The sequence below is a fragment of the Paramormyrops kingsleyae genome, chromosome 19, assembly GCF_048594095.1.
Source record: "Paramormyrops kingsleyae isolate MSU_618 chromosome 19, PKINGS_0.4, whole genome shotgun sequence".
Classification (NCBI taxonomy): Eukaryota; Metazoa; Chordata; class Actinopteri; order Osteoglossiformes; family Mormyridae; genus Paramormyrops; species Paramormyrops kingsleyae.
In genome coordinates this window covers 10,550,540-10,570,753 of record NC_132815.1, presented here as the reverse complement: position 1 = coordinate 10,570,753, position 20,214 = coordinate 10,550,540, and the positions used below count along the sequence as shown (strand labels likewise).

Here is a 20,214-nt window from a genome sequence, read left to right as displayed (position 1 = left end):
TTGGTATGGATACATCTGTATAATCGTCTTCCATACGAAACTTAAGACAAATAATTATATAAGGTTTAAATTTCCAGTCTTCCTGTTATCATCTTTATGTGTATTGCTATACTATATGTCTCAAATTAATCTCTTGTACTGAATGAAACCTGTTGTGTACACGTTGTAGGGCCTATAATCAAAAACAGATTTTTAAAATTGTGTGGGATATTTAACTGTTTAGATGTCTGTGTACCTAATTATAGAACAACGATTGCACTGACTGTTCTTCCTACTGATTACCTATATTATAGTAGTATAGTGGGAACGTCACATGAATCTTTTTCCCTGTTTATTTTGCGCCGCGAATCTCAGGTTATAAAAAAAGACGGATTGAAATTTTGTTTTACATTTCAGTTAGGCTGCCACTGCTGAAAGGATTCTGGGAGGTAGAGGAGCCGCAACATTAAAATTTTTAAGGGAAAATTTACAATGAAACATTTCTTATTTTTCCAATGTCTACCTATCGGTCTCCGTCTTGCGGCAGCCACGTAAAAAACTTATGGGATCAGCATTAATAACTATCACGTTCAATGGCGCCACAACATCCACATTCCGCACTGGGAAGCCTAAGCTGTACATTGTTTGTAGGGAAATAGGTTGCACTATTGATCGTCGCTGGTCAGACGCGCTTGTGGCCCCCGCCCTCCTGCCTCCCCCCCGCACACGGCGTTTCTTCTGAGCCACGCAGGTGCGCCGCAAATAGTTTTAGACACTTGGAAAAATCCATGAGTTCATTGATAAGGTATATTTGCATCTCAGGAACATCAAAATGTGAGTGTTTTTTACACCCCTCAAAGCACCGCCGTCTAATTAGCTCCCCCGAGTGCCAGGCAACTTGGAGACACATCCTGTCGCATCTGAACTCCGCTGCATTTCAGCCGGGCCGCTTGTGCTCCGCCGCGGCATCTGCTTTTCGGGGATACGGGCAAAATCGAGCCCGCAGTCCAGCTGCAGCTCCGGGAGATAGACGGGGTCTGCAGGTAAAGGAGCGGAATAATAATAAAAATAGAAGCAATCAAGGAAACGTCTTTTCGCGATCAACCTACCGCGGCACAGGTAATACCTCACATTCAGTCCATGCTTCATCAGTCTTCTGTTCCTAATCTTTTTAATTATTAGCGTCAGGCTGCACAACTTGAGTGCAAAACGCGGCAGTGCAAAGCAGTCATGTTTCAGATCTAAGGCATTAAACCATATTAAGCCGTATTAATTCAGAGCAGATCGTTATTTTTAAATGCATGCGCATTTTGTTCAGGTGCCGTTGCTGGTTCATCCATATAATGTTCATCCAAGCCGAACCTTAGGTTATTTTCTCTCCACACGTCCAGTATAGTCATGCTTTGGGTAAATTCTTTTAACATTATCCTAATGGTCTAAGGCATCCAGGACATGTGTACTTAATCTTGATTAAACGAAGTGCGCTGTTACCCGCACAGTGTCGAGGTATCACTTTCCTTATGCTGTTTACCAGTCACGGATAGATGGGCTCCTTAACGGGGTCGGGTTACGGGCTTAAATAATAATTTGCTGCGATAATATACGGTCCGATCGGACGTGTTATGTAGCCTTGGATCGATTTCATGGTCATGTAACAGTTGGCTCTCAAACATTGCACGATTTCTACTTGGGGTTCTTCTCCTCCTGCGGGATCCTGGCACCACACCTTACTGAGACCCATCGGAATAGCTGCTGCGATTACCTGACACATGTTTTGGGAAACGCCTGCGTCATTTATTCATACATTTATTGTTTTAAACGAGATACGTCGTTTTTAAAAAATCATATCAGTGCAACTTCATTAATTGCTATAGAAGCCTTTAAATCAACGGTAACGTTCCCAAAGACACACTAATCTAAGCCTCAATTTATTATTTTCGACCCGACGGTTTTTTTTTAATTAAGGAGTGATAAGGCAAATAATGTTTTTTTTCCTTAGCTTGGTTGATATTTGTAATGCCTTAATTGTTTTGTTGATTAAATATAGATGAGGAAAGTGCTTCGCAAACATTTTTTACTGATGGATATGGGCCATTATTCATATGAAAACAAGACAATATGTCTAATGTTCATAACGTTTTATTTTACCTTAGGGAGAAGATTGGGATTAGCTGTCAATATTTTAAAGCGTTTTCATTTATTTTTAATCCATTATGGAGAAGAATGTAGGCCTAACCTATCAAGTAATGATAGGGTAGTACTTAAATGCAGGCTAATTTCTGATAAGTTAATAGAAGAAAATAAAGGTAGGGTGGTTTTATTATTTTTAAGAATCAGTTGCTGTTCTGAAGGATGCTTTCACCTACACAGTTAAAGCCATAAATAAGACACGTATATTTAGGTTTTCGGTGATCGGTTTTCTGGAATAAACCCCTGTCGTTATCCAAATAAAGGATTATGAAACACGTTACTGAATGTTAAAATGTGTAGTTACTGAATGTGTAGTTTATATGATCTAATAGCCAATGTTAATATTCAGCCGTTATATTACATCGGCCGGGTTGCTAACTTTGGTCAGCTTTCTGGAGTGAGATTTTCAACTCGAGACCAGTCTGCACACACATGCACGTGCATTTACATGTGTGTAACAGTTTTTTTTTTTACCTTATTAATAGTCTGTAGGGTTTGATGTAGCTAATTTTAGGTTTATAATGGAATATAAAGATTTGCCGAAAGATTTCTTGCGTGAGTCTGAAAGCGTAAGAGTCACGCCAGATGAGAGTTAGCAGCCCTGTTGCCTCCTGCCTCAAAAGTCGAGGGTTCGAATCCCTGCTATGGGTGGGTGTGAGTTTGCGTGTTTCCTGACGTCAAGAAGTTAGGTCAGTTGTTATATGTAAATGGTGTGTGGTTGTGTTTTTATATGCCTTGCTGCCTTTTCTCTTATCTTGTTTTGCTGTAATCCCCCCCCTCCCTTATTTTTTGCAGTACTCTGTTTCAGTTGTAGTTTTAGTTCTTGCATATATCTGCCTTTTTTTCAGATAAGTTTCTTTGGGCATCCATTTAAACGTCTCGTTTTGGGCGTCCATTTAATCGTGTCGTTTTAGTTTACTCCCCTGAAAATGACCTCTCTTATACATATGCATTTATTTTAGGGAGACTAATATGGTTATATACGATTATGGTTTAATACTCTGATCGTCTCCGTATATTGCAGAAGGATACGGCCATAGCGCTCTCCCCTCCCCTCGCCTGCAATGGCGAGAATGTCTTTCAGTAGCTGCTCTAATGGCGATGCAGCTGTAATAATTGTTATTTATACTCTAACGTTTATTTCCAGTGATGCAAATTTTAAAATCTTATCGTCACAAACGGGTCTCGCTTAGTACAGATACGTGTTTCAGTCTGCATCTAAGCGCGTGACACCCGAGACGCCGATGTGCGCTTTTTGCGGATGTCCGCAGTTTGCGGAATTGAGTTGTTTTTAAAGGAAAGATGGAGGTGATGGATGCGTTGGTTGCATTAGCAAAAAAACTAACCTTACATCGTTTCAAGTAAACGTTAACAGAATAATAGTACTTTTCTGTACATGCTATAATTAAAGACAAAAGAAGATAATATTGCAATGATTGAAATAAGACGTATTGAACATGTGTTGTTTTTTAATATTTAATGTCTCTTTTTCGAGCACAGTTTTTTTCCTTACTAAGAATGCCATCGTTGCATTGCTTTTAGACACTTTGACCCAGGTGATCAATAGGCGTCAGCAATTCCGTGTATCTGACACTGCCTATTTCTAACGCCACCGAGCCCCGTCTCGGATTTCATAGTTATCATCTGGGCAATATGGTTTTCAGTAGCATGTATTGCTGAATACGTTTCTGCTAAGTGTATAGTGTATATAAAAGAATTAATAAAGCTTATTATTCTCACTGTGAACCTTATTGTGGTTAAATCTCTAGAGATAATTCCCATGACTGTTCTCAATATGTTATTATTTGAATTTGAGTTCATTGGTAATAGTGACATTTGAAAGAAAGTAATTTTTATTGTTTTTTTTTTATTCTGCACGTATTTATGTAAATTGGGCTGAAGTGTCGTGTGTTGCATAATACCTGCATGTAATGTCACCATTCCATACTCTATTATGTTTACCGCTACTGGAGAGACGTAAGCATGTCACACGGTGACATGGGAACAGTGACCCCGCTCCAGTGTTTCTCCGAACTGAACTTCTCTGGCTTCAACCTGTGTACCACATTAAATCTATTTTGAAAGGGGCAATCGAAATCACAGCCGATGATGAGTGTTTTAATAATTCAGTAAGTGCTGGTGCATGCAGCGTTTGGGAACACTTTGCCAGAGGTTTTAGGAAATGGCCGCAATACCACAATGCATTGCTGTCTTATCCGAGATTGCTGGTATATTGCCAGACCATTGTAAATGTAGCTTTTTCTTGAATACGTTGATATATTATCAATGAAAGAGACAAAAGATTTAAAAACTATACTGTGTAGATTTTGTCAAAATAAAGTTTTAACTTAAGCAATTTCAGTGCCAAATGAACTGCGTAATGTATAATTCGTCTTTCCAGTGTCCTATTCGGTCAGTTTTTTTTTTTTTTGCATTTCTGTTCTTTTATGCAACCCCTGTTAGTTTAATTTCCTGTATCTTATTCCACTGAATAATGAAAAGTATGTTTTTGAGGACACTGTGACCCTGTATGGGATGAGCCATTATGGTGTATTCATGGACAGATGTTTTTTTGAGGATTTTTTTTTCCCTTCAAGGGTTAATCTTGGCTGTGACGTGACAGATCTTGGGACGGAGGTGTGCTATGGGTCCTTTGTGTGTCCTTCGAAGGGGGAACCCAGCACTTTTCAGATTCTGCAGAATCACTTGTCTCCTCTGTCGGTTCCCTAGCCGCTGTCTTCAGCCAGAGTGACTTATGCGGCTTACAGTTTCGCAGTTTTTGTTTATTCAGCTGGATATATTTACTGAAGCTGTTAAGAACCTTTCGATATGGCAGCCGTTCTGTTCCTGGAATTAAAACTGCCAGTCTGGGAATCGCAGTTGTAAGTCCATCTTCATAGCTGCCTGTTGACCTGCTGCCCCCCTATGAAATCCGTGGTCCCCACCTTCCGTGCCTCTCGCTTAAGGAGTGACCCACACGTGCCTTATCCTCTTCAGCTGTGTGTGTGTGTGTGTGGGGGGGGGGGGGCTTCCTGGACTTTCTCTGAAGCGAGAACTTTAGCCAGGATCTGTGTCACCCGCCGTGTGATTAGAAGGTGAGATTTGGATTCGGAGCCCCTCAGCCAGGGCTCAAATGTGTATTTCCAGCAGAATTGCAAATAAACCGTTTCTGCCCATTTTGGGAAAGGTGGATTCAGGGGCAGCAGGGGAAGGTCTCAATCTATACTCAGGTAATGACACTCTAAACACTTCTGTGTTAATCTCCTGGCTCCAGTGGAAAAAAAAATTGGCCTGACGTGAATTTTAACTAAAATAAATGTTTAATAAATGTAGTGTGGTGTGGCTTTCAGGGTCAGGGCTGTGTGCCTGTGACCGCTAGGTTGCCGGTTTGAATCCCATGGCCGGCGGAGTGATTCCCCAGTTGGGTCCTTGAGCGAGGCCCTTCACCTCAGTTGGTCCAGGGGCTGGTTGGCCCTGCTGTCACAACATTGCTGTGGGTAAATGTCTCTGCTAAATACACAAGAGCTTGTTATCTAGCAAAGCATCTATTTAATAAAAAAAAAACAAAAAAAAAAAACAATTGTCCAGTTGGTGACCTGTTCAAGTCTTTTCTTGTGGATGCTGCTGTTGTACCTTTGAGCCAAACATTTAACCCTTTATCTCCCTAAATATGTGGCTCTGTGTTTGAATTGTTTAATATTTGAAAGTGTTATAAGTTAGAGGCAAATAAATAGGGATTAATGATAATTGAATTATAAAAGGCTCTTCTGTGCACTGGCTCCATCGAGTTTTTAAGATAGTTTTGGAATGTGGAATTTTTAATTGTGGGTGCAGTAAATTTGACAGCTTTCTCTGTGCTACATGCCTCTTCCTGATACATCTTCCCATGATGCTGTTAGATTCATCTTGGCATTTTCTTTATGACTCGTTTGCATGCCGATAAGCCCAGCATGTATAATCTCTCAAACAGCACCATGAAATTAGCATGAAAAGCTTCACCTCTTTTTGTAAAAGGCTCCAGATGTTTCAGAGAAGCATGTCAAAATAGGCCCTTTGATACCCAATCATGGTTGGCAGTGATAAATATTTATCATTTTTGCATTCGGTTACTTTAAGCAGTAGGAAAAACTACAGGCATCCATCGATGTTCCATGTTCTTATCCAGTTCAGGATCAGATTGAGTCTGTAACCTATTCAGAGGAACGCAGTCCATCACAGGACTGTCCTCACAATGTAATATATACATAAGTTACACACACACACACACACACACACACACACACACACAAGATAACTGTTATTGATTATAGATTATTTCTAAAGCAAGCACTTGTGTCTTTGTGTATAATTTGCGAGTGTCCAGCAGATCGCAGTATTTTTGCAGACTAAATTTTGACGTCCTAATTCTGTCCTGCAGGCATGAAGAGATGTATGAAAATGGCCAGTCCTCATTGACGGAGGAGCCACGTTTGCTGCAGTCTGAGACCCCTGAAACGACACAGTAGGTATTTAACTCGTCGCTTCCTTTAACCGTAGAAAGAATTAGAGGCACCGAGTAAATAAACACGGCGGGTCATTGTCACAGGGCGTTACAGTGTCACGGGGGCTGTTTTTCTCTCTCCCCTTTTTGTTCAGTGCTGTTTGAAGACTTAGCTGTCATTCAAAGCTGTTGCTATGGCAAAGGAGGAGGGACTTCATGGGAGGGTACACGGGGGCACCAGCCCAAGTGCATGTCTAATTGCATCACCCCTGGGGGCCCAGTTCCTGTTAGGGGGTATTACCATGACATCATATGGTGAAAAGGAAAAGCATAAGAAAAAAAACTGACAAGATGCCAAGTGACAATGTTTATAAAAACCTCGGGGTTAAAGATGACTCCGTCCGCCCTCAGGTCAGGGGGACAGCGGCTCCTCTTTCTTGTGGCTGGGAGCAGCGGGAATTTCAGTCCCCAAATGGCCAGGCGGGATGGGGCCTGGCGTTTTCATCTGTGTGAATCTGTATGCATCTAATATGACTGACAGAGCTCACAGTTTTCTGCCATTGTCTGTTTTCATTCGTCGCGGGATGAGCACAGAGGGCCGAAAGCATTTCAAATTCAAATATCTAAAAGCTGAAAATGCATTTCATTTAGCTAACAAGATTCACCCCCTTATCTGAGTACTTCACGGAAAGGGTCGCATTAAAATATAATTTAATAAATCTATATTAATCTAGAGATTAGAATTCATGGGGTATATTTTAATTAAAATGGTGATTAAACATTTTATTTTACAAATATAGAATGGATTTGAAAACAATGAAATACAAACCAATAAACCAAAACATTTTCTGCACTGTAAAGCCAAAGTAATAATATTACAACTGTGAGGTTATTTTTTTCTCCTTTACCTGCAGTTACAGTCTTGGGAGTGAAATAATCATTATTCCTGGAAATTTGTTGCAGATGGTTTACTGTGTGAAACATCATCATTGTTGATTGTTGTTGTTGTTATCATTGTTATTATGGCATTCCTGCCATGTTCTCTCAGTGTTAATTCTGCATTTCTCCTATCAGTTTCTTTGCTCAATTTAAATCACAAAATGTGGTGAATTGATGTTTATAAACTGGCTGTGATGTGTACCTCTGCCTTCCTTGGGGGGGGGGGGGCTGCAATGGATTAGCTTTTCCGGAAAATGGACGGATTATTGTCCACGTTAAGCTAAATTGTTCAAGTAAATTCTCGGAAATACTTGAATTCAAAGTCACCGTCCTGTATTTACTGTGCTGTTCCTTTTGATTCGCACGTTTTCCCTTTTGAGCTATAGGAAGCCAGTGGATTTTACTCCTTCAGCGCTTGGTGATAAACAATAAATGCTTAATTACACTTTCACGGCTGTGGTTGAAAGCCCCTGATCCAGAACCCGCGGCCGTACTTGAATGCTACATGCGGTGGATTTTATATTATTTACGTGAATATTTTAAAAGCCTGAACACCTTCTTTGTTGCCTGAGCCTCCCTGTTTGCCTTTTCTTTCTGTTTAACACGGTGATCCTACAGACAGCTCACCAAGAGTTTATAAACGTTTCACCACGTTGAAATACTGTAACTTTTCTTCAGCTTGCTATACATATCTGCCACATCACTCGACATAGATACGTGAACCGTCTAACCAGACGGAAGTGATTGAATTGATTTCTGTCACACTCATTCTTGTGTTACTCTGTCAGTCTCCTGCACTATGCTGTGAATATCCTTGTGCTAAATTTTGGAGGTACATACTTGGCATCCCAGAAATACTTTCAGATTTTACAGAAATGTCTTTCTGCATTCCAGTTCATATTTTGTGAGCAGTATTCCCACATTACTAATAATGATGGATGGCCAGACAGCTACGGCGCCTCAGGTTAATCTCGTTGTACCTCTTTTTTAGCATCATGAAATTGGGTTTGCACAGGTGACTTTTATATTTTCATGCTTTTAGGAATTATTGTGCTTAAACCTTTAAAATAGGCTTTCATATTTTAGCTGTTAATTTTCTATTCATATGTCTAATTTGTATTTTTGCTTCTCTGTTTTGTGTACTGTGCAGTGTTGTCTAACGCTAATTTCATGTGCCGAACAGTCACCATTGAAAATGATGAAAATAAGATTGTGTAGCATTTTTCTTTCCTACACGCCCTGTCCAATTAAATCGTGGATGATGGTGTTGATGAAAGCTGAGGGTTGATTGGTCTGCCAATTATTCTACTCAGTGTATGAGGAATACATGTGGTGGTGGTTGCGCTGGAGTGCAAGAAGGATGCAGCGTTCCTGTCAGACCTGCCCCCCCCCCAAACAGACTGAAAACTGTGTTTTGTTACCTTAGAATGATCTCCAAGCTAGAGACACACGAAAGGATATAGCAATGTGTTTGTGAATCAGGATGAGTAAAGAAGGTAGAAGTGGCCACAACTAGCCCAAAAACAGGAAGTATCAGCGGCTTAGAATGGCTTTGCACCTGGTAGCTATATTATAAACAGGAAGTTGTGGAGTCGCTTCAGACCACCATGTCATCGACATACGTGTGTTACGGAGAATGTTGTTAACTGGCTAACAGTCAGGGCTTTTAAGCAAGAATCAACACCATGGTTGAATACTTACTGACATTTTGATTTGCAGTTTTTACCACAGACATAGTATTAAAAAACAAAGCCTACACAGTTTTTTTTTTCTCAATCAAAACACGTGGTTTACATGTCTTTAGAAAAAGTGCTGAAAATGCTATTTTCATGCAATTATGGTGATAAAATTGTCTGTGCCTTAGTCTGTCTTTTTGATCAGTTTTTCATAGGAATGTTGCAAATCTGGTAGAACAAAATATATTATGAAAATGACCAAAAGCTGAACCACTGAAGCTTGAGACCTGATCACTCCAGTGCCATTAAAGACTAGTTTGTCTGAACGCTGATTTAGTTCATTGCAGAAATCAAACCTTGATGGTTTTTGTTTCTGGTAATTGCTGATCGAGAAACTGGTATCACTTGATTGGGATGGTGAGCTGAGTTGAGGTCTGTAAAGGTAAAATCTGTTCAAATAAATTGAAAGAGGAATTATCCACGTTGTATGAAAAACATCTGTTCTTTGATAGTTTTGTTAAATATAATGTTGTTTAATACATTTTTCTCCTCCCCAGCTCTTGGTAGATCGCTGCGCTGGTGGCCGTCTTTAGAATGTCACTCTGTATGATGTAATGACCCTTCAATGCTTGGACAGTCTCTGGTAACTTCGGGGATCTGTCAGGATCTTCCAGGATCCCCTGGGATCTGCTGCCATCCACTGAGACCTGTGTGTCCAGACCACAAGACACCGGAAGATGGTGACACACCAGGACTCCACCCCCCCCACCGAGCTTCTTTATCTGGCTCCAAGTACTAAAAAAAAAAAGTGGCTTTGCTTTTTTTCTGAGTTGTGTGTAATTTATGAACGTGACAAAATCTGTTGTGGGATTTCTAAGCCACAGAGGTATCACATTCGTATTATATTTAAAGTGGCTGAGCCCTGTGACTGACTGAAATGGGAACATGCCAACCAGTTTGGATTATTTCAGCTGGAATCATAAAAGGACTCGCTGGGAAATTTATTTTACAGAACGTCTGTAGTTTCTTTGTTCAGACAAGAGCGACGTGAAAGGCTTGCAAATCGAAAGAACGCTAAACTGAAATGATTGAGGATGCCTCACTTGATTTGTTTCCCCAGGAAAATTTGAGCAATTTTCCCCCTTTAATCTTTTCATTTATTATTTGTATAATTATTGAGCTTTCTTGGCTATAACGGGCCTTTTAATGGTGAGAGATGTGGTTTTATTCATATTGTGAAAACACCCTGTTGGAAACATATCCTGTTTGCCTGTTGCTTTGAAGGGCTGTATGGGCATTTTCATTTAGTATGGTATAGTATAGTGCAGTATGGTATAGTATAGTGCAGTATTGCATCACATTCTATTGTATTTTATTGTAATGTATCGCACAACATAGTTTAGTATACTACCTCGTTTTAAAAAATGCGGTGTAAACTAAATAAAAATGTAATGCAATCATTTTTAAATCATATCATTCCACAACAATAGAACAAAGAACGTATCAAATGTTAAAATTGAGAAATTTTATTGTTTTATGACAAATATATGCTCAATCTGAATTTGATGCCAGCAACACATTTCAAAAAAGTTGGGACAGAGGTTTGTTTACCACTGTGTGGCATCAGCTCTTCTTTTAACAACCCTGTAAACGTTTGGGAACTGAGGAGCCCAGTTGCTGGAGTTTTGAAAGTGGAATGTTCTCCCATTCTTGCCTGATTTCAACTGCTCAGCCAATCGGGGTCTCCTTTGTTGTATTTTTTGTTTCATGACGTGCCAAATGTTTTCAACGGGTGACGTTCACATCATATCGAATAGGCCCTGTAAGAGTGTCTTGACAGACACCTGCTTGTTGGAGTCTTTTCAGCACAGACAGATTGTTCTGGATTCATTCTGAAGGATCCAGATGAGCACCGAGTGTTTTGGACTGTGGAATTTCACAACGATGAAATCACAAAATAATCTCATTTAGTTTGAATTTGGGCCCAGATTTGCATGCACAGGTGGACAGCTAAAATACGGCATGTCTGCTTAGGTTTTTGTAGCTTGATTAATATAGTTTTTTTTTTAAAGTTTATCTTGCTTGAGCACGCTATCTGAATAGAGTCTGTGTACTTTATCTGCGGCCTTCCCCAGCGATTTCCCCAGATAAGGGCTTGGCTCCCTCTCTCTCACCGTCTGTGTTGCAGTGGAATGCTTCACTCTCCATACGACACGCCGTTGGAATGAGACTCAGAGGCCGGGACATTCAAGACCCCACAGTGTCCTGGATATCCAGCATCCTGGGCGTGCAGAGCGTCAGGCTCCGCTTGAGGCTGGACCGCCGTGACGACAAGGGCCGGGGGTGCTGGCAGCTGGTGGACCTGGGCGGCGATGAGGACGGGAGGAAGCCATGCGGGGAGGCGACGGAGGCGTTCTCGCAGAGTAAGAAAGAGCGCTTCCTCTCTCTTCACAGCTAGTTTTATTTCTCTCCAAAACGCGTTTTTTTTTTTTTTTTTTTTTTTTTGTGTGCCCGTTCTTCTGCAGACCCGAGGGAGTAAACACACTTTACGCTTTAATCCGTTTGGGACGCTGCTGCAGACGCAGTAACGCCACTGCATGTTGCGTTTTCCCGGGAGATCAAACGGCGGGAGATGAAACCAAAACACCAAGCAGACAAATTCGCCGTCATAAGTCAAGTACAGGTGCAGGAGGAGATTTGCTGTCAGATGAAAGATGAATGCCTTTATCTAATGTAATTCTGAATGAGCAGTAAACCCCCCCCCCCCCCCCCCCACATCGAACCTGGGTTTCTTGTATTTAAAATATGATTCATATGGTAATCTGGAGATGACAGGCATTAAGGAACAGCGTGGAGCCCCAGTGTGGGAGCAGCTTGAACGTTACAGACATGGCTGAAGTCGATGGGATTCACTGCACTCTGCTGCTCTTGCCTTTAATACTTTTATCAGCTTCAGGAATTTGTGATATCAGCAAAGGGGCTTTTTGAAGCTTTTTGCGGCTTTCTTGAAGCTCTTTGAAGCTTTGCGTGCGCACCTTGCCACCTCATACAATGACAGGCTGTAGTATCTTCTGTTCCGATAACACAGGCCCAGAATTCCAGTTCCGATTCATTTCACTGCGGCCCATGCATGGCCAGTCCACTCCTGTGCCGTGGGGATCTGTTTAGTCTTACTGCCTAGTGTTTCTCTCTCTTCATTTTAACCCCATTCACAAAAATAAGCTTTACGGAAACACATCGCTACAATGCACTCACCGTTTCATGTTTCTCGATGTGCTGTGCAATTGTTTTCATGTTTGGTGGTCTTTTTTTGTGATGAGCAGTTGTCATTTTTTAATTGCATGGTTGGCATAATTTTTATATAACCAATTAGGTTTGCTGGAAGATTTGTGAACCCTCAAGACAACTTTTTCCCTATGAAATAGCCAGTATTTGTGAAGATACAACAAGCGTAAGGAACTTTAAGTCACTTTGGGCTTCTAGGTTACCAAACAATACCTGCCAAGACCGCAGAGGGACACAGGAAGAGTGCTGAGAATGCTTATTGAACTGCAGAGGGTTTTTAAGTATTGCAGGATGTTGGTGTTTGTCAGTTGACTTTAAAATGAATATTCTACTAATGGAGGGAATTTAACACCGTGAAAACTTGGAATTAATCCACTGAGAGAAATGGCCCTAGTCATTCTAAGGAAACACCGGTCCCCATCTAAGAAGCACTTTGAATTGCACTGGTGAATTACAGCTGATCAGTGTACATAACTCAGCATGTATTGTGGTGCGTGCATCGTTCTGTGGGGCTGATCTTCTGCGTTTGGACCTGGAAGATGATTACCATGACATCACTCTCATCTATAATGTACTATACATACCTTTATAATGCATTATAATGGTCAGTATACGCATTAAGGATGCTTTTATACTGCATCATAAAGGTATCTATAGTGCATTATACATGAGTGCTTCATAAGGCAGTCATAATGCATAATAAACATGGCTATAATGTGTTATGCCTTTTTTATAAATATTTATAGCCATGATTATAATGCCTTATGAGGCTCTCATTAATAATGCACTAGATACCTTTATAATGCAGTATAAAAGCATGCATCCATGTTTATAATGCTTAATGAATGTATTATTATTTGTTATGAATTTGTTTATGAATGACTAAAAACATAGCTTCACTTTACACATCAAAGATCATGGGTTCAAGGCTGGGTGATGTATTCACAATGCACATATATTGCACTTAAATAAAATAATAGTGTTTTATTATAAAACGATATTTTTAAACAAACTGCATCTAAAGGATGTTCAGGTAATAATGTTACCGTGTTGACATTGACAGCACCTTTTTTAAAATGTAAAATGTGGCAATAACGTTCCATTAATGTTACCGTAACAACGTCAGCTGAAGTACTGGGAACCTGCCCTGTTAGCTGGGTATGCAAAACATATTTGTGTTGCATACATGCTCTGCTCCTCGTCAGTCTTGTTTTCGGGGAGAAGTTCTGCTGTTTTATCAATGAACTTTTTTGTCTTTGACTTTTAGCCATTAGAAGCAGAAAACAGTCTGTTGCATAAACGCTCGGCCTTCAGTGAAGAACGCTGAGGCCAGAAGAGAAGTTCTAATTGTGACTCAGTTTGAGTTGTGAGGGCCTGGGGAAGCGTGATGAGCAGTCTGTGGAAAGAGAGCCGCAGGCATTTTAAGAAAACACAGAACATGCATTGGAGTGCAAGTAGCGACACCTCGTTTGGTGTAAATGGGCCGACGTTTCGCACGTCCTTCACCACGATATCCACCACAAGCAGGAGCCTCACAAACAGACCTTTCACCTATTAAGCAACATGGTTCCATTAGTGGAAGCGCACAACTAATGCAATATGACGGCTGAATTATAGTGCCCCATGTCTGCAGACGCACAGAATGTCCGTTAACAGCAAACAAACGAATCAAATTAGAGCTGTTAACAATGCCCTTTAAAGCACTTTTTATCCAAGTGGAGAGTAATTCTTCACACAGCAAACTAAGAGGAATAATTTCAGATAAATTCATGCTATTCTTTGTGGTTTAAAAGACTTATCTGTCCCTGGGGTCCACAGACGTCCGTTTGCGTTGCGTGACACATGGATCAATGCAGGAGCGAGCACTGAAGGCCTCTGCTGCAAGACTCAGAGCGTGGTGACGGACAGGTGCGATCTTCTCTTGGTGCACGCTTAACACGATCATGCAAGGGAAAATTTCATTTGGGTAACGTCTCCGGGTTCTCTGCTTATGCTGAATCTTCCAACTCAGAAATTACCGGTTTCTAGGCGGAAATTTCAACTGGCACTGGAAGATAAAGGCCATTTAAACTGGGGTAAGTTAAATCTGACAAGTTGTTCGGACAATCTGAGAAGTTGCCCTAAGCAAGAAACAGCTTTTTGAAACAGGTCCCTGGTATTGCTGCATGGCTTTCTGACTTGGACTGGAACGTGTTTAGCTCGGGTGTGACGTCATTCCGGACTTCCAGCCCCCAGGGTAAATGAAATGCAAAGTGTAGCCCCTTTAGGTAGAAATTCGCTGTAGTGTCTTCAGATGCAATTGCGTTGCCGGGGTAAAGGAAACTCCCTTGTTAAATCTGCTGGCAGTTTGCCTCTGAAAAAGGAGGGAATTGCACAGAAGAGAAAGTCCAGGGCTGGTTCAGCAAATAAATGGTATATTACACTGGCATTCAGAGCCAGATGCCCGGAAAGCCCTTATGTAAACTGACATGACGGACATTTCTGACATGGGATGAATCTTGTCCTCTTCCCTGTTTGGCTTTATTAGATTGTAGGATCCTGGGCCTGCAATTACTGACTGTCATTAAGGTAACAGCAGTGACTAGAACAGAGTATTCATGGATTCCCGGCCTGCGTGATGCTAGCTGCCTCAATATTTTATATCCCTGCCCCCCCCCCCCCCCCCCCCGTCCCTTTTGAGGTCAGTATTTAGTTTGCCTCATTACTGTAGCACTTTGTTCTTGTTGTAGATAAGCTTGTGTTACTAAAATGTTTTTAAAAGAAGTGAGCTTCTTTTTGGTTTTCTTTCTTCACCGATTGCATGTTTTCATGACATAATCAAAGCACCTACTTCAGATAATCGAGACGTTTATAAACCTGTTTTGCGGGAAGCAGTCTCAGAGGATCTGCAGATACATTTGGAGGGATCATAGGCAGTCGGGTGTAATCAGATATAATCTTAGGCTGCATGTGTTATGTGTGCAGTCTGTCTTTGTAGGAGTCTGGTACTCTGGGAGAAGGTCACGGGTGTCTTTAGTTTGGCTTTGTACTGCCATAATGCTTCCAGCTTGCACTTTGCTGCCTGCATGGTGTGTTTTCTGCTCTGGACACCGGGAATATCCCTAATCCTGCTTTTGCTGTAAAAGCAAAGATCATGTGTGAGAGTTTATCTGCATGGGGTATAATTAAGTTTCTCTGAATGATTAATTCAGTAAAGTGAATTATTCAGTAGGGATTCAAAAAAAATAAATAATGAATCGCATATAATACAAGTGAGAGATAGGGGATTCCCTCAGAGGTGAATTTTCATGCATGTAATGAATGGATTATCAGAATTAATGCATTAAAATACAGGTGAATTAGGGCACCTGTGTTACAAAATAGAAAAGATGACCACAATACCGTTTCACAAAAATGTCTAAAATTGCTGGGAGTGGTCTTTGAAGTAAACCTACCTGTTTTTGGCATTTCATTAACTGGGGTCAAATTTATTGTATGTTCAGTCATATCTCATCGCAAATCTGAAAATCGAATGTGACAGGCAGCAGACGATGTAATGAAGTTCAGGATTTCTGAGAAAAAGCTTCTCTTCGATCCATGTGATTTGAGTCCACACACGGTGCGTTTTTCTATCACCTGGCAGTGCGGTCTGTTGCTGTATTGGATTATCTGTCTGTTGCCATGGTGACACGATCTGAGTTGTAAATATGTTCTTTTTATTCTTCAGAGTATTATTCTTACGTTACTTCTGGGTTTTATTCTATTCTATTCTATTTTTTTTTTAAAAGGCCAAACAAACAATGCACTTGGGATATTGGCGGTTTGATGCGCATGTTTACTTTTAACGACTCATCTGGTGATAAAATTTAAGGTTTAAACTTAAAAAAAAAAAACATCCACAGAGCTGAGGACTTGCATCAGCCAGACGCGATGTGTTCAGAGGACTGAAATTAGAACATTTTAGTAATGTGAACTGTTTGTTGTTCTCTTTAAAAATTCAGTCTGGGGATAGATGTCTTTTCCAAAAACAGGATTAAGAAAAAACAGACATGGAACGGGGCTGCGGATTTGACATTTACCGCTCGTTATGGATCAGCCTGCACATTAAATGAAATATTGACCTTTTGTGGATACTCCAAATGCAGTTGTATTGGTGGTTTTAAACCAATACAGCGGATACTAAAGTCTTATCTCTAAAACATTGTCCCTTGAAGAGGGAATTAGATTGTGTGAGGCAAACCTTTGTATGTGTGACTTTCTGAGTAATTTACGCTCATGTCGTGTCTGAACGAATACAGCTTGAATTCATCAACGGCATTATCAAATATGTGAATATATTTTTGGCTATTGCATGTTAATCGGAATACCCTCCGTTCCCCCCCCCCGTCCCCCCCGGGACGCTCTCTGAGCCGGCAGCTCCAGAGCGCTCTGCTCTAAAGTGCTACGCAACCCCAGTGTCAGTCAACATTAAGGGGGGGGGGGGGGGGTGCGGCCCCCACACCAAATGCCAAAATGCCTCCTTGCGATGGAGCCAGTGGAGATAGCCGTGAGGCTGTGTTCCTCTGGAGCCTTGGCGATTGACGGTGCATTTGGGGGGGGGGTTGTGCAATTAAATGTACAGCAATGACTGCCCCTCTGAAATAAATTAGCATGGAAAATGGGCAGAAATAATCATTTTCATTGTGATGGGAGGAGAAAAGACACCAGAAGAGTCCAGAATGCAGCTGAGAATGGAGCACAATGCAAGCCGATAGCAGGCAGCCCATTACCCAGGCTGTGCTTGTTCAGTAAACACTCTCTTAAGGGCAGCTGTCTTAATATTTCATGTGCCTTTTACCCCTTTGAGCTGCCTGTTTTTTTAGGCCTTTGTGTGAGGTCCAGCAGTAGCTATGGCTCTTTATGCCTCCCTGCTGAGCAGGTGATCAGGCTGAACCATACTAGTACAGCAAGCACAGGTATAAAGATGGAGAAGTGCCAGCCAATCGTGGGGTGGGAACCGGCAGGAAGAGACCACTTTGGCGAAGGGGGGGGGGGGGTATCTTTTTTGTCTATGTTTTTGCAGTAGAAGAAATGCAAATATGGCTCTGTACCTGGCAACCTGGTTTTAGAATAACAAGATGAAAAACCTTGCTTCTGGGATTCTGTGTGTATTTTGCTTGGTTTGTATGTGTGAGCTGCTGATGCTAACAAGGCTATGCATTGAATTTTAATTTAGTCAATTATTAGAATCATGCCATTATTCATCATTTATATATTTATAGAACTGAGCAGTCAAAGCCAAACTTAAACCTCCACTGTAAATGCCCACTTAAACTCATAGGGAAAAGAATATTAGCCTGGTAGAAGGATTGGGAGGGGGAAAATTATTTGAATTATTGATTTGAAATATTGAATATAATTTGAAATATAATTTTTTGGTTTTATAGTCCAGCATAAAAAGGTCTCTGTTTTTAGTTGGGCATCTTCTGCTTCCCTGACTTCAAAAGAATTATAAATAATAAAACTTGATATCTGACCATTTCTCTACTGTACACTATATCTTGTTAGTGGGCCTATTGATTAGCTGAAAAATAATACATGGTGATATATACAGTTGATGGGGGGTGGGGGGGGGGGCGGGGGGATCATCAATTAACTGTGTAGATATTTATTTTATTAATATTTTTATCTGCAGCTTTCCTGCCCCTTCTTCCAATGGCTTAGGAGAGAGTTTGTTACTATGGGGGGGGGGGGGGGGTTACACAACCTAACAATGTAAACAAAAAGGTCTATATAATGGGTGAGTAAAGCCAAATTAAATACTGGGGGGGTACACGACACCCATCTCCCCCAGATCCTGCCCTCTGGCACCTGCCATTTTCTGTACCTATTTGCATGCTTCCTGTAATTAGTGCTTAATGACCACTTAATGGGAATTTTCATAATTTACATGATTGTAATCGAGTAAGAAAGGGAATTAAAGACGGCGAGATACATGATGAGTCCGTTACGGTGTCCGTGTGGAGCGTACGTAAAGGTGTGCTGTGTGTTGAGGTGAGAGGCGCGGTTCTGCAGAGCCGGCCTGAGCCCGTTACGGTGACCGTGTGGAGCGTACGTAAAGGTGTGCTGTGTGTTCAGGTGAGAGGCGTGGTTCTGCAGAGCCGGCCTGAGCCCGTTACGGTGACCGTGTGGAGCGTACGTAAAGGTGTGCTGTGTGTTCAGGTGAGAGGCGTGGTTCTGCAGAGCCGGCCTGAGCCCGTTACGCTGATCACGCGGAGCGTACGTAAAGGTCTCCTTCTCCTACTAGTTTTGGTGGGATTTCAGAGTGCATATTTGCATATTCAATTTCCATATCAAGGCCATAACGAAGTGCTCCTTACAGCACCTTAGGTAATCTCTAAAATCAGAGGCCTAATGTCCAAGCATGACCTTGCAATACTTATTCATGCCTTCATCTCCAGTCACTTGGATATTTACAACACTATCCCGTATGGACTTCCCAAAAAAATCCATTAGACAGCTCAAGCTTATTCAAAATGCTACTGCTAGAATGTTAACTAGGAACAAGAAGAGTGGACACATTATTCCATTGCTTTAATCGTTATACTGGCTTCCAGTTGCCTTTATAATCTGCTTCACGCTGCTGTTGCAGGGGTGGTGCAGTGGTTAGCACTGTTTCCTCACACCGCTGGGACCTGGGTTTGAGTCTCTGCCATGGATCCATGTGTGGAGTTTGCATGTCCTCCCCGTGTCATCATGGGGTTTCGTCCAGTTTCCAAACATATTACAGCTAATTCGAGTTCCCAAATTGCCCATAGGTGTGAGTGAATGGTGCGAGAGTGAATGGCGTGTGAGTGTATGGTGCGTGAGTGAATGGCGTGTGAGTGTATGGTGCGTGAGTGAATGGCGTGTGAGTGTATGGTGCGTGTGAGTGTATGGTGCGTGAGTGAATGGCGCGTGAGTGTATGGTGCGTGAGTGAATGGCGTGTGAGTGTATGGTGCATGAGTGAATGGCGTGTGAGTGTATGGTGCGTGTGAGTGTATGGTGCGTGAGTGAATGGCGCGTGAGTGTATGGTGCGTGAGTGAATGGCGTGTGAGTGTATGGTGCGTGAGTGAATGGCGTGTGAGTGTATGGTGCGTGAGTGAATGGCGCGTGAGTGTATGGTGCGTGTGAGTGTATGGTGCGTGAGTGAATGGCGCGTGAGTGTATGGTGCGTGAGTGAATGGCGCGTGAGTGTATGGTGCATGAGTGAATGGCGTGTGAGTGTATGGTGCGTGTGAGTGTATGGTGCGTGAGTGAATGGCGCGTGAGTGTATGGTGCGTGAGTGAATGGCGCGTGAGTGTATGGTGCGTGAGTGAATGGCGCGTGAGTGTATGGTGCGTGAGTGAATGGCGCGTGAGTGTATGGTGCGTGAGTGAATGGCGCGTGAGTGTATGGTGCGTGAGTGAATGGCGCGTGAGTGTATGGTGCGTGAGTGAATGGCGCGTGAGTGTATGGTGCGTGAGTGAATGGCGCGTGAGTGTATGGCGCATGAGTGTATGGCGCGTGAGTGAATGGCGTGTGAGTGTATGGTGCGTGAGTGAATGGCGTGTGAGTGTATGGTGCATGAGTGAATGGCGTGTGAGTGTGCCCTACGATGGGTTGGTGCCCCATCCTGGGTCCTTCCCTATCTTATGCCCATACCTTCTGGGACAGGCTGCGAAC

At 42.0% G+C, this 20,214-nt stretch overlaps 1 protein-coding gene across 7 annotated transcripts in view; it reads left to right on the top strand.

Annotated features, from left to right (window-relative positions):
• The first annotated feature begins 544 nt into the window (after positions 1–544).
• Positions 545–20,214, top strand: part of scml4 (Scm polycomb group protein like 4) — a 43,679-nt gene continuing 24,009 nt past the window's right edge. For 3 of the 7 annotated variants that reach the window (XM_072702711.1, XM_072702710.1, XM_072702705.1), the window contains exons 1-3: positions 971–1,098; positions 6,587–6,674; positions 11,453–11,687. In XM_072702711.1, the coding sequence (XP_072558812.1) occupies positions 11,489–11,687 (199 nt within the window). In that variant the 5' untranslated portion in view covers positions 971–1,098; positions 6,587–6,674; positions 11,453–11,488. Of the gene's footprint in view, positions 814–970; positions 1,099–2,121; positions 2,286–6,586; positions 6,675–11,452; positions 11,688–20,214 lie in introns of those variants that run through there. The other 4 variants (XM_072702708.1, XM_072702706.1, XM_072702709.1 and 1 more) reach the window with 4 other exon arrangements.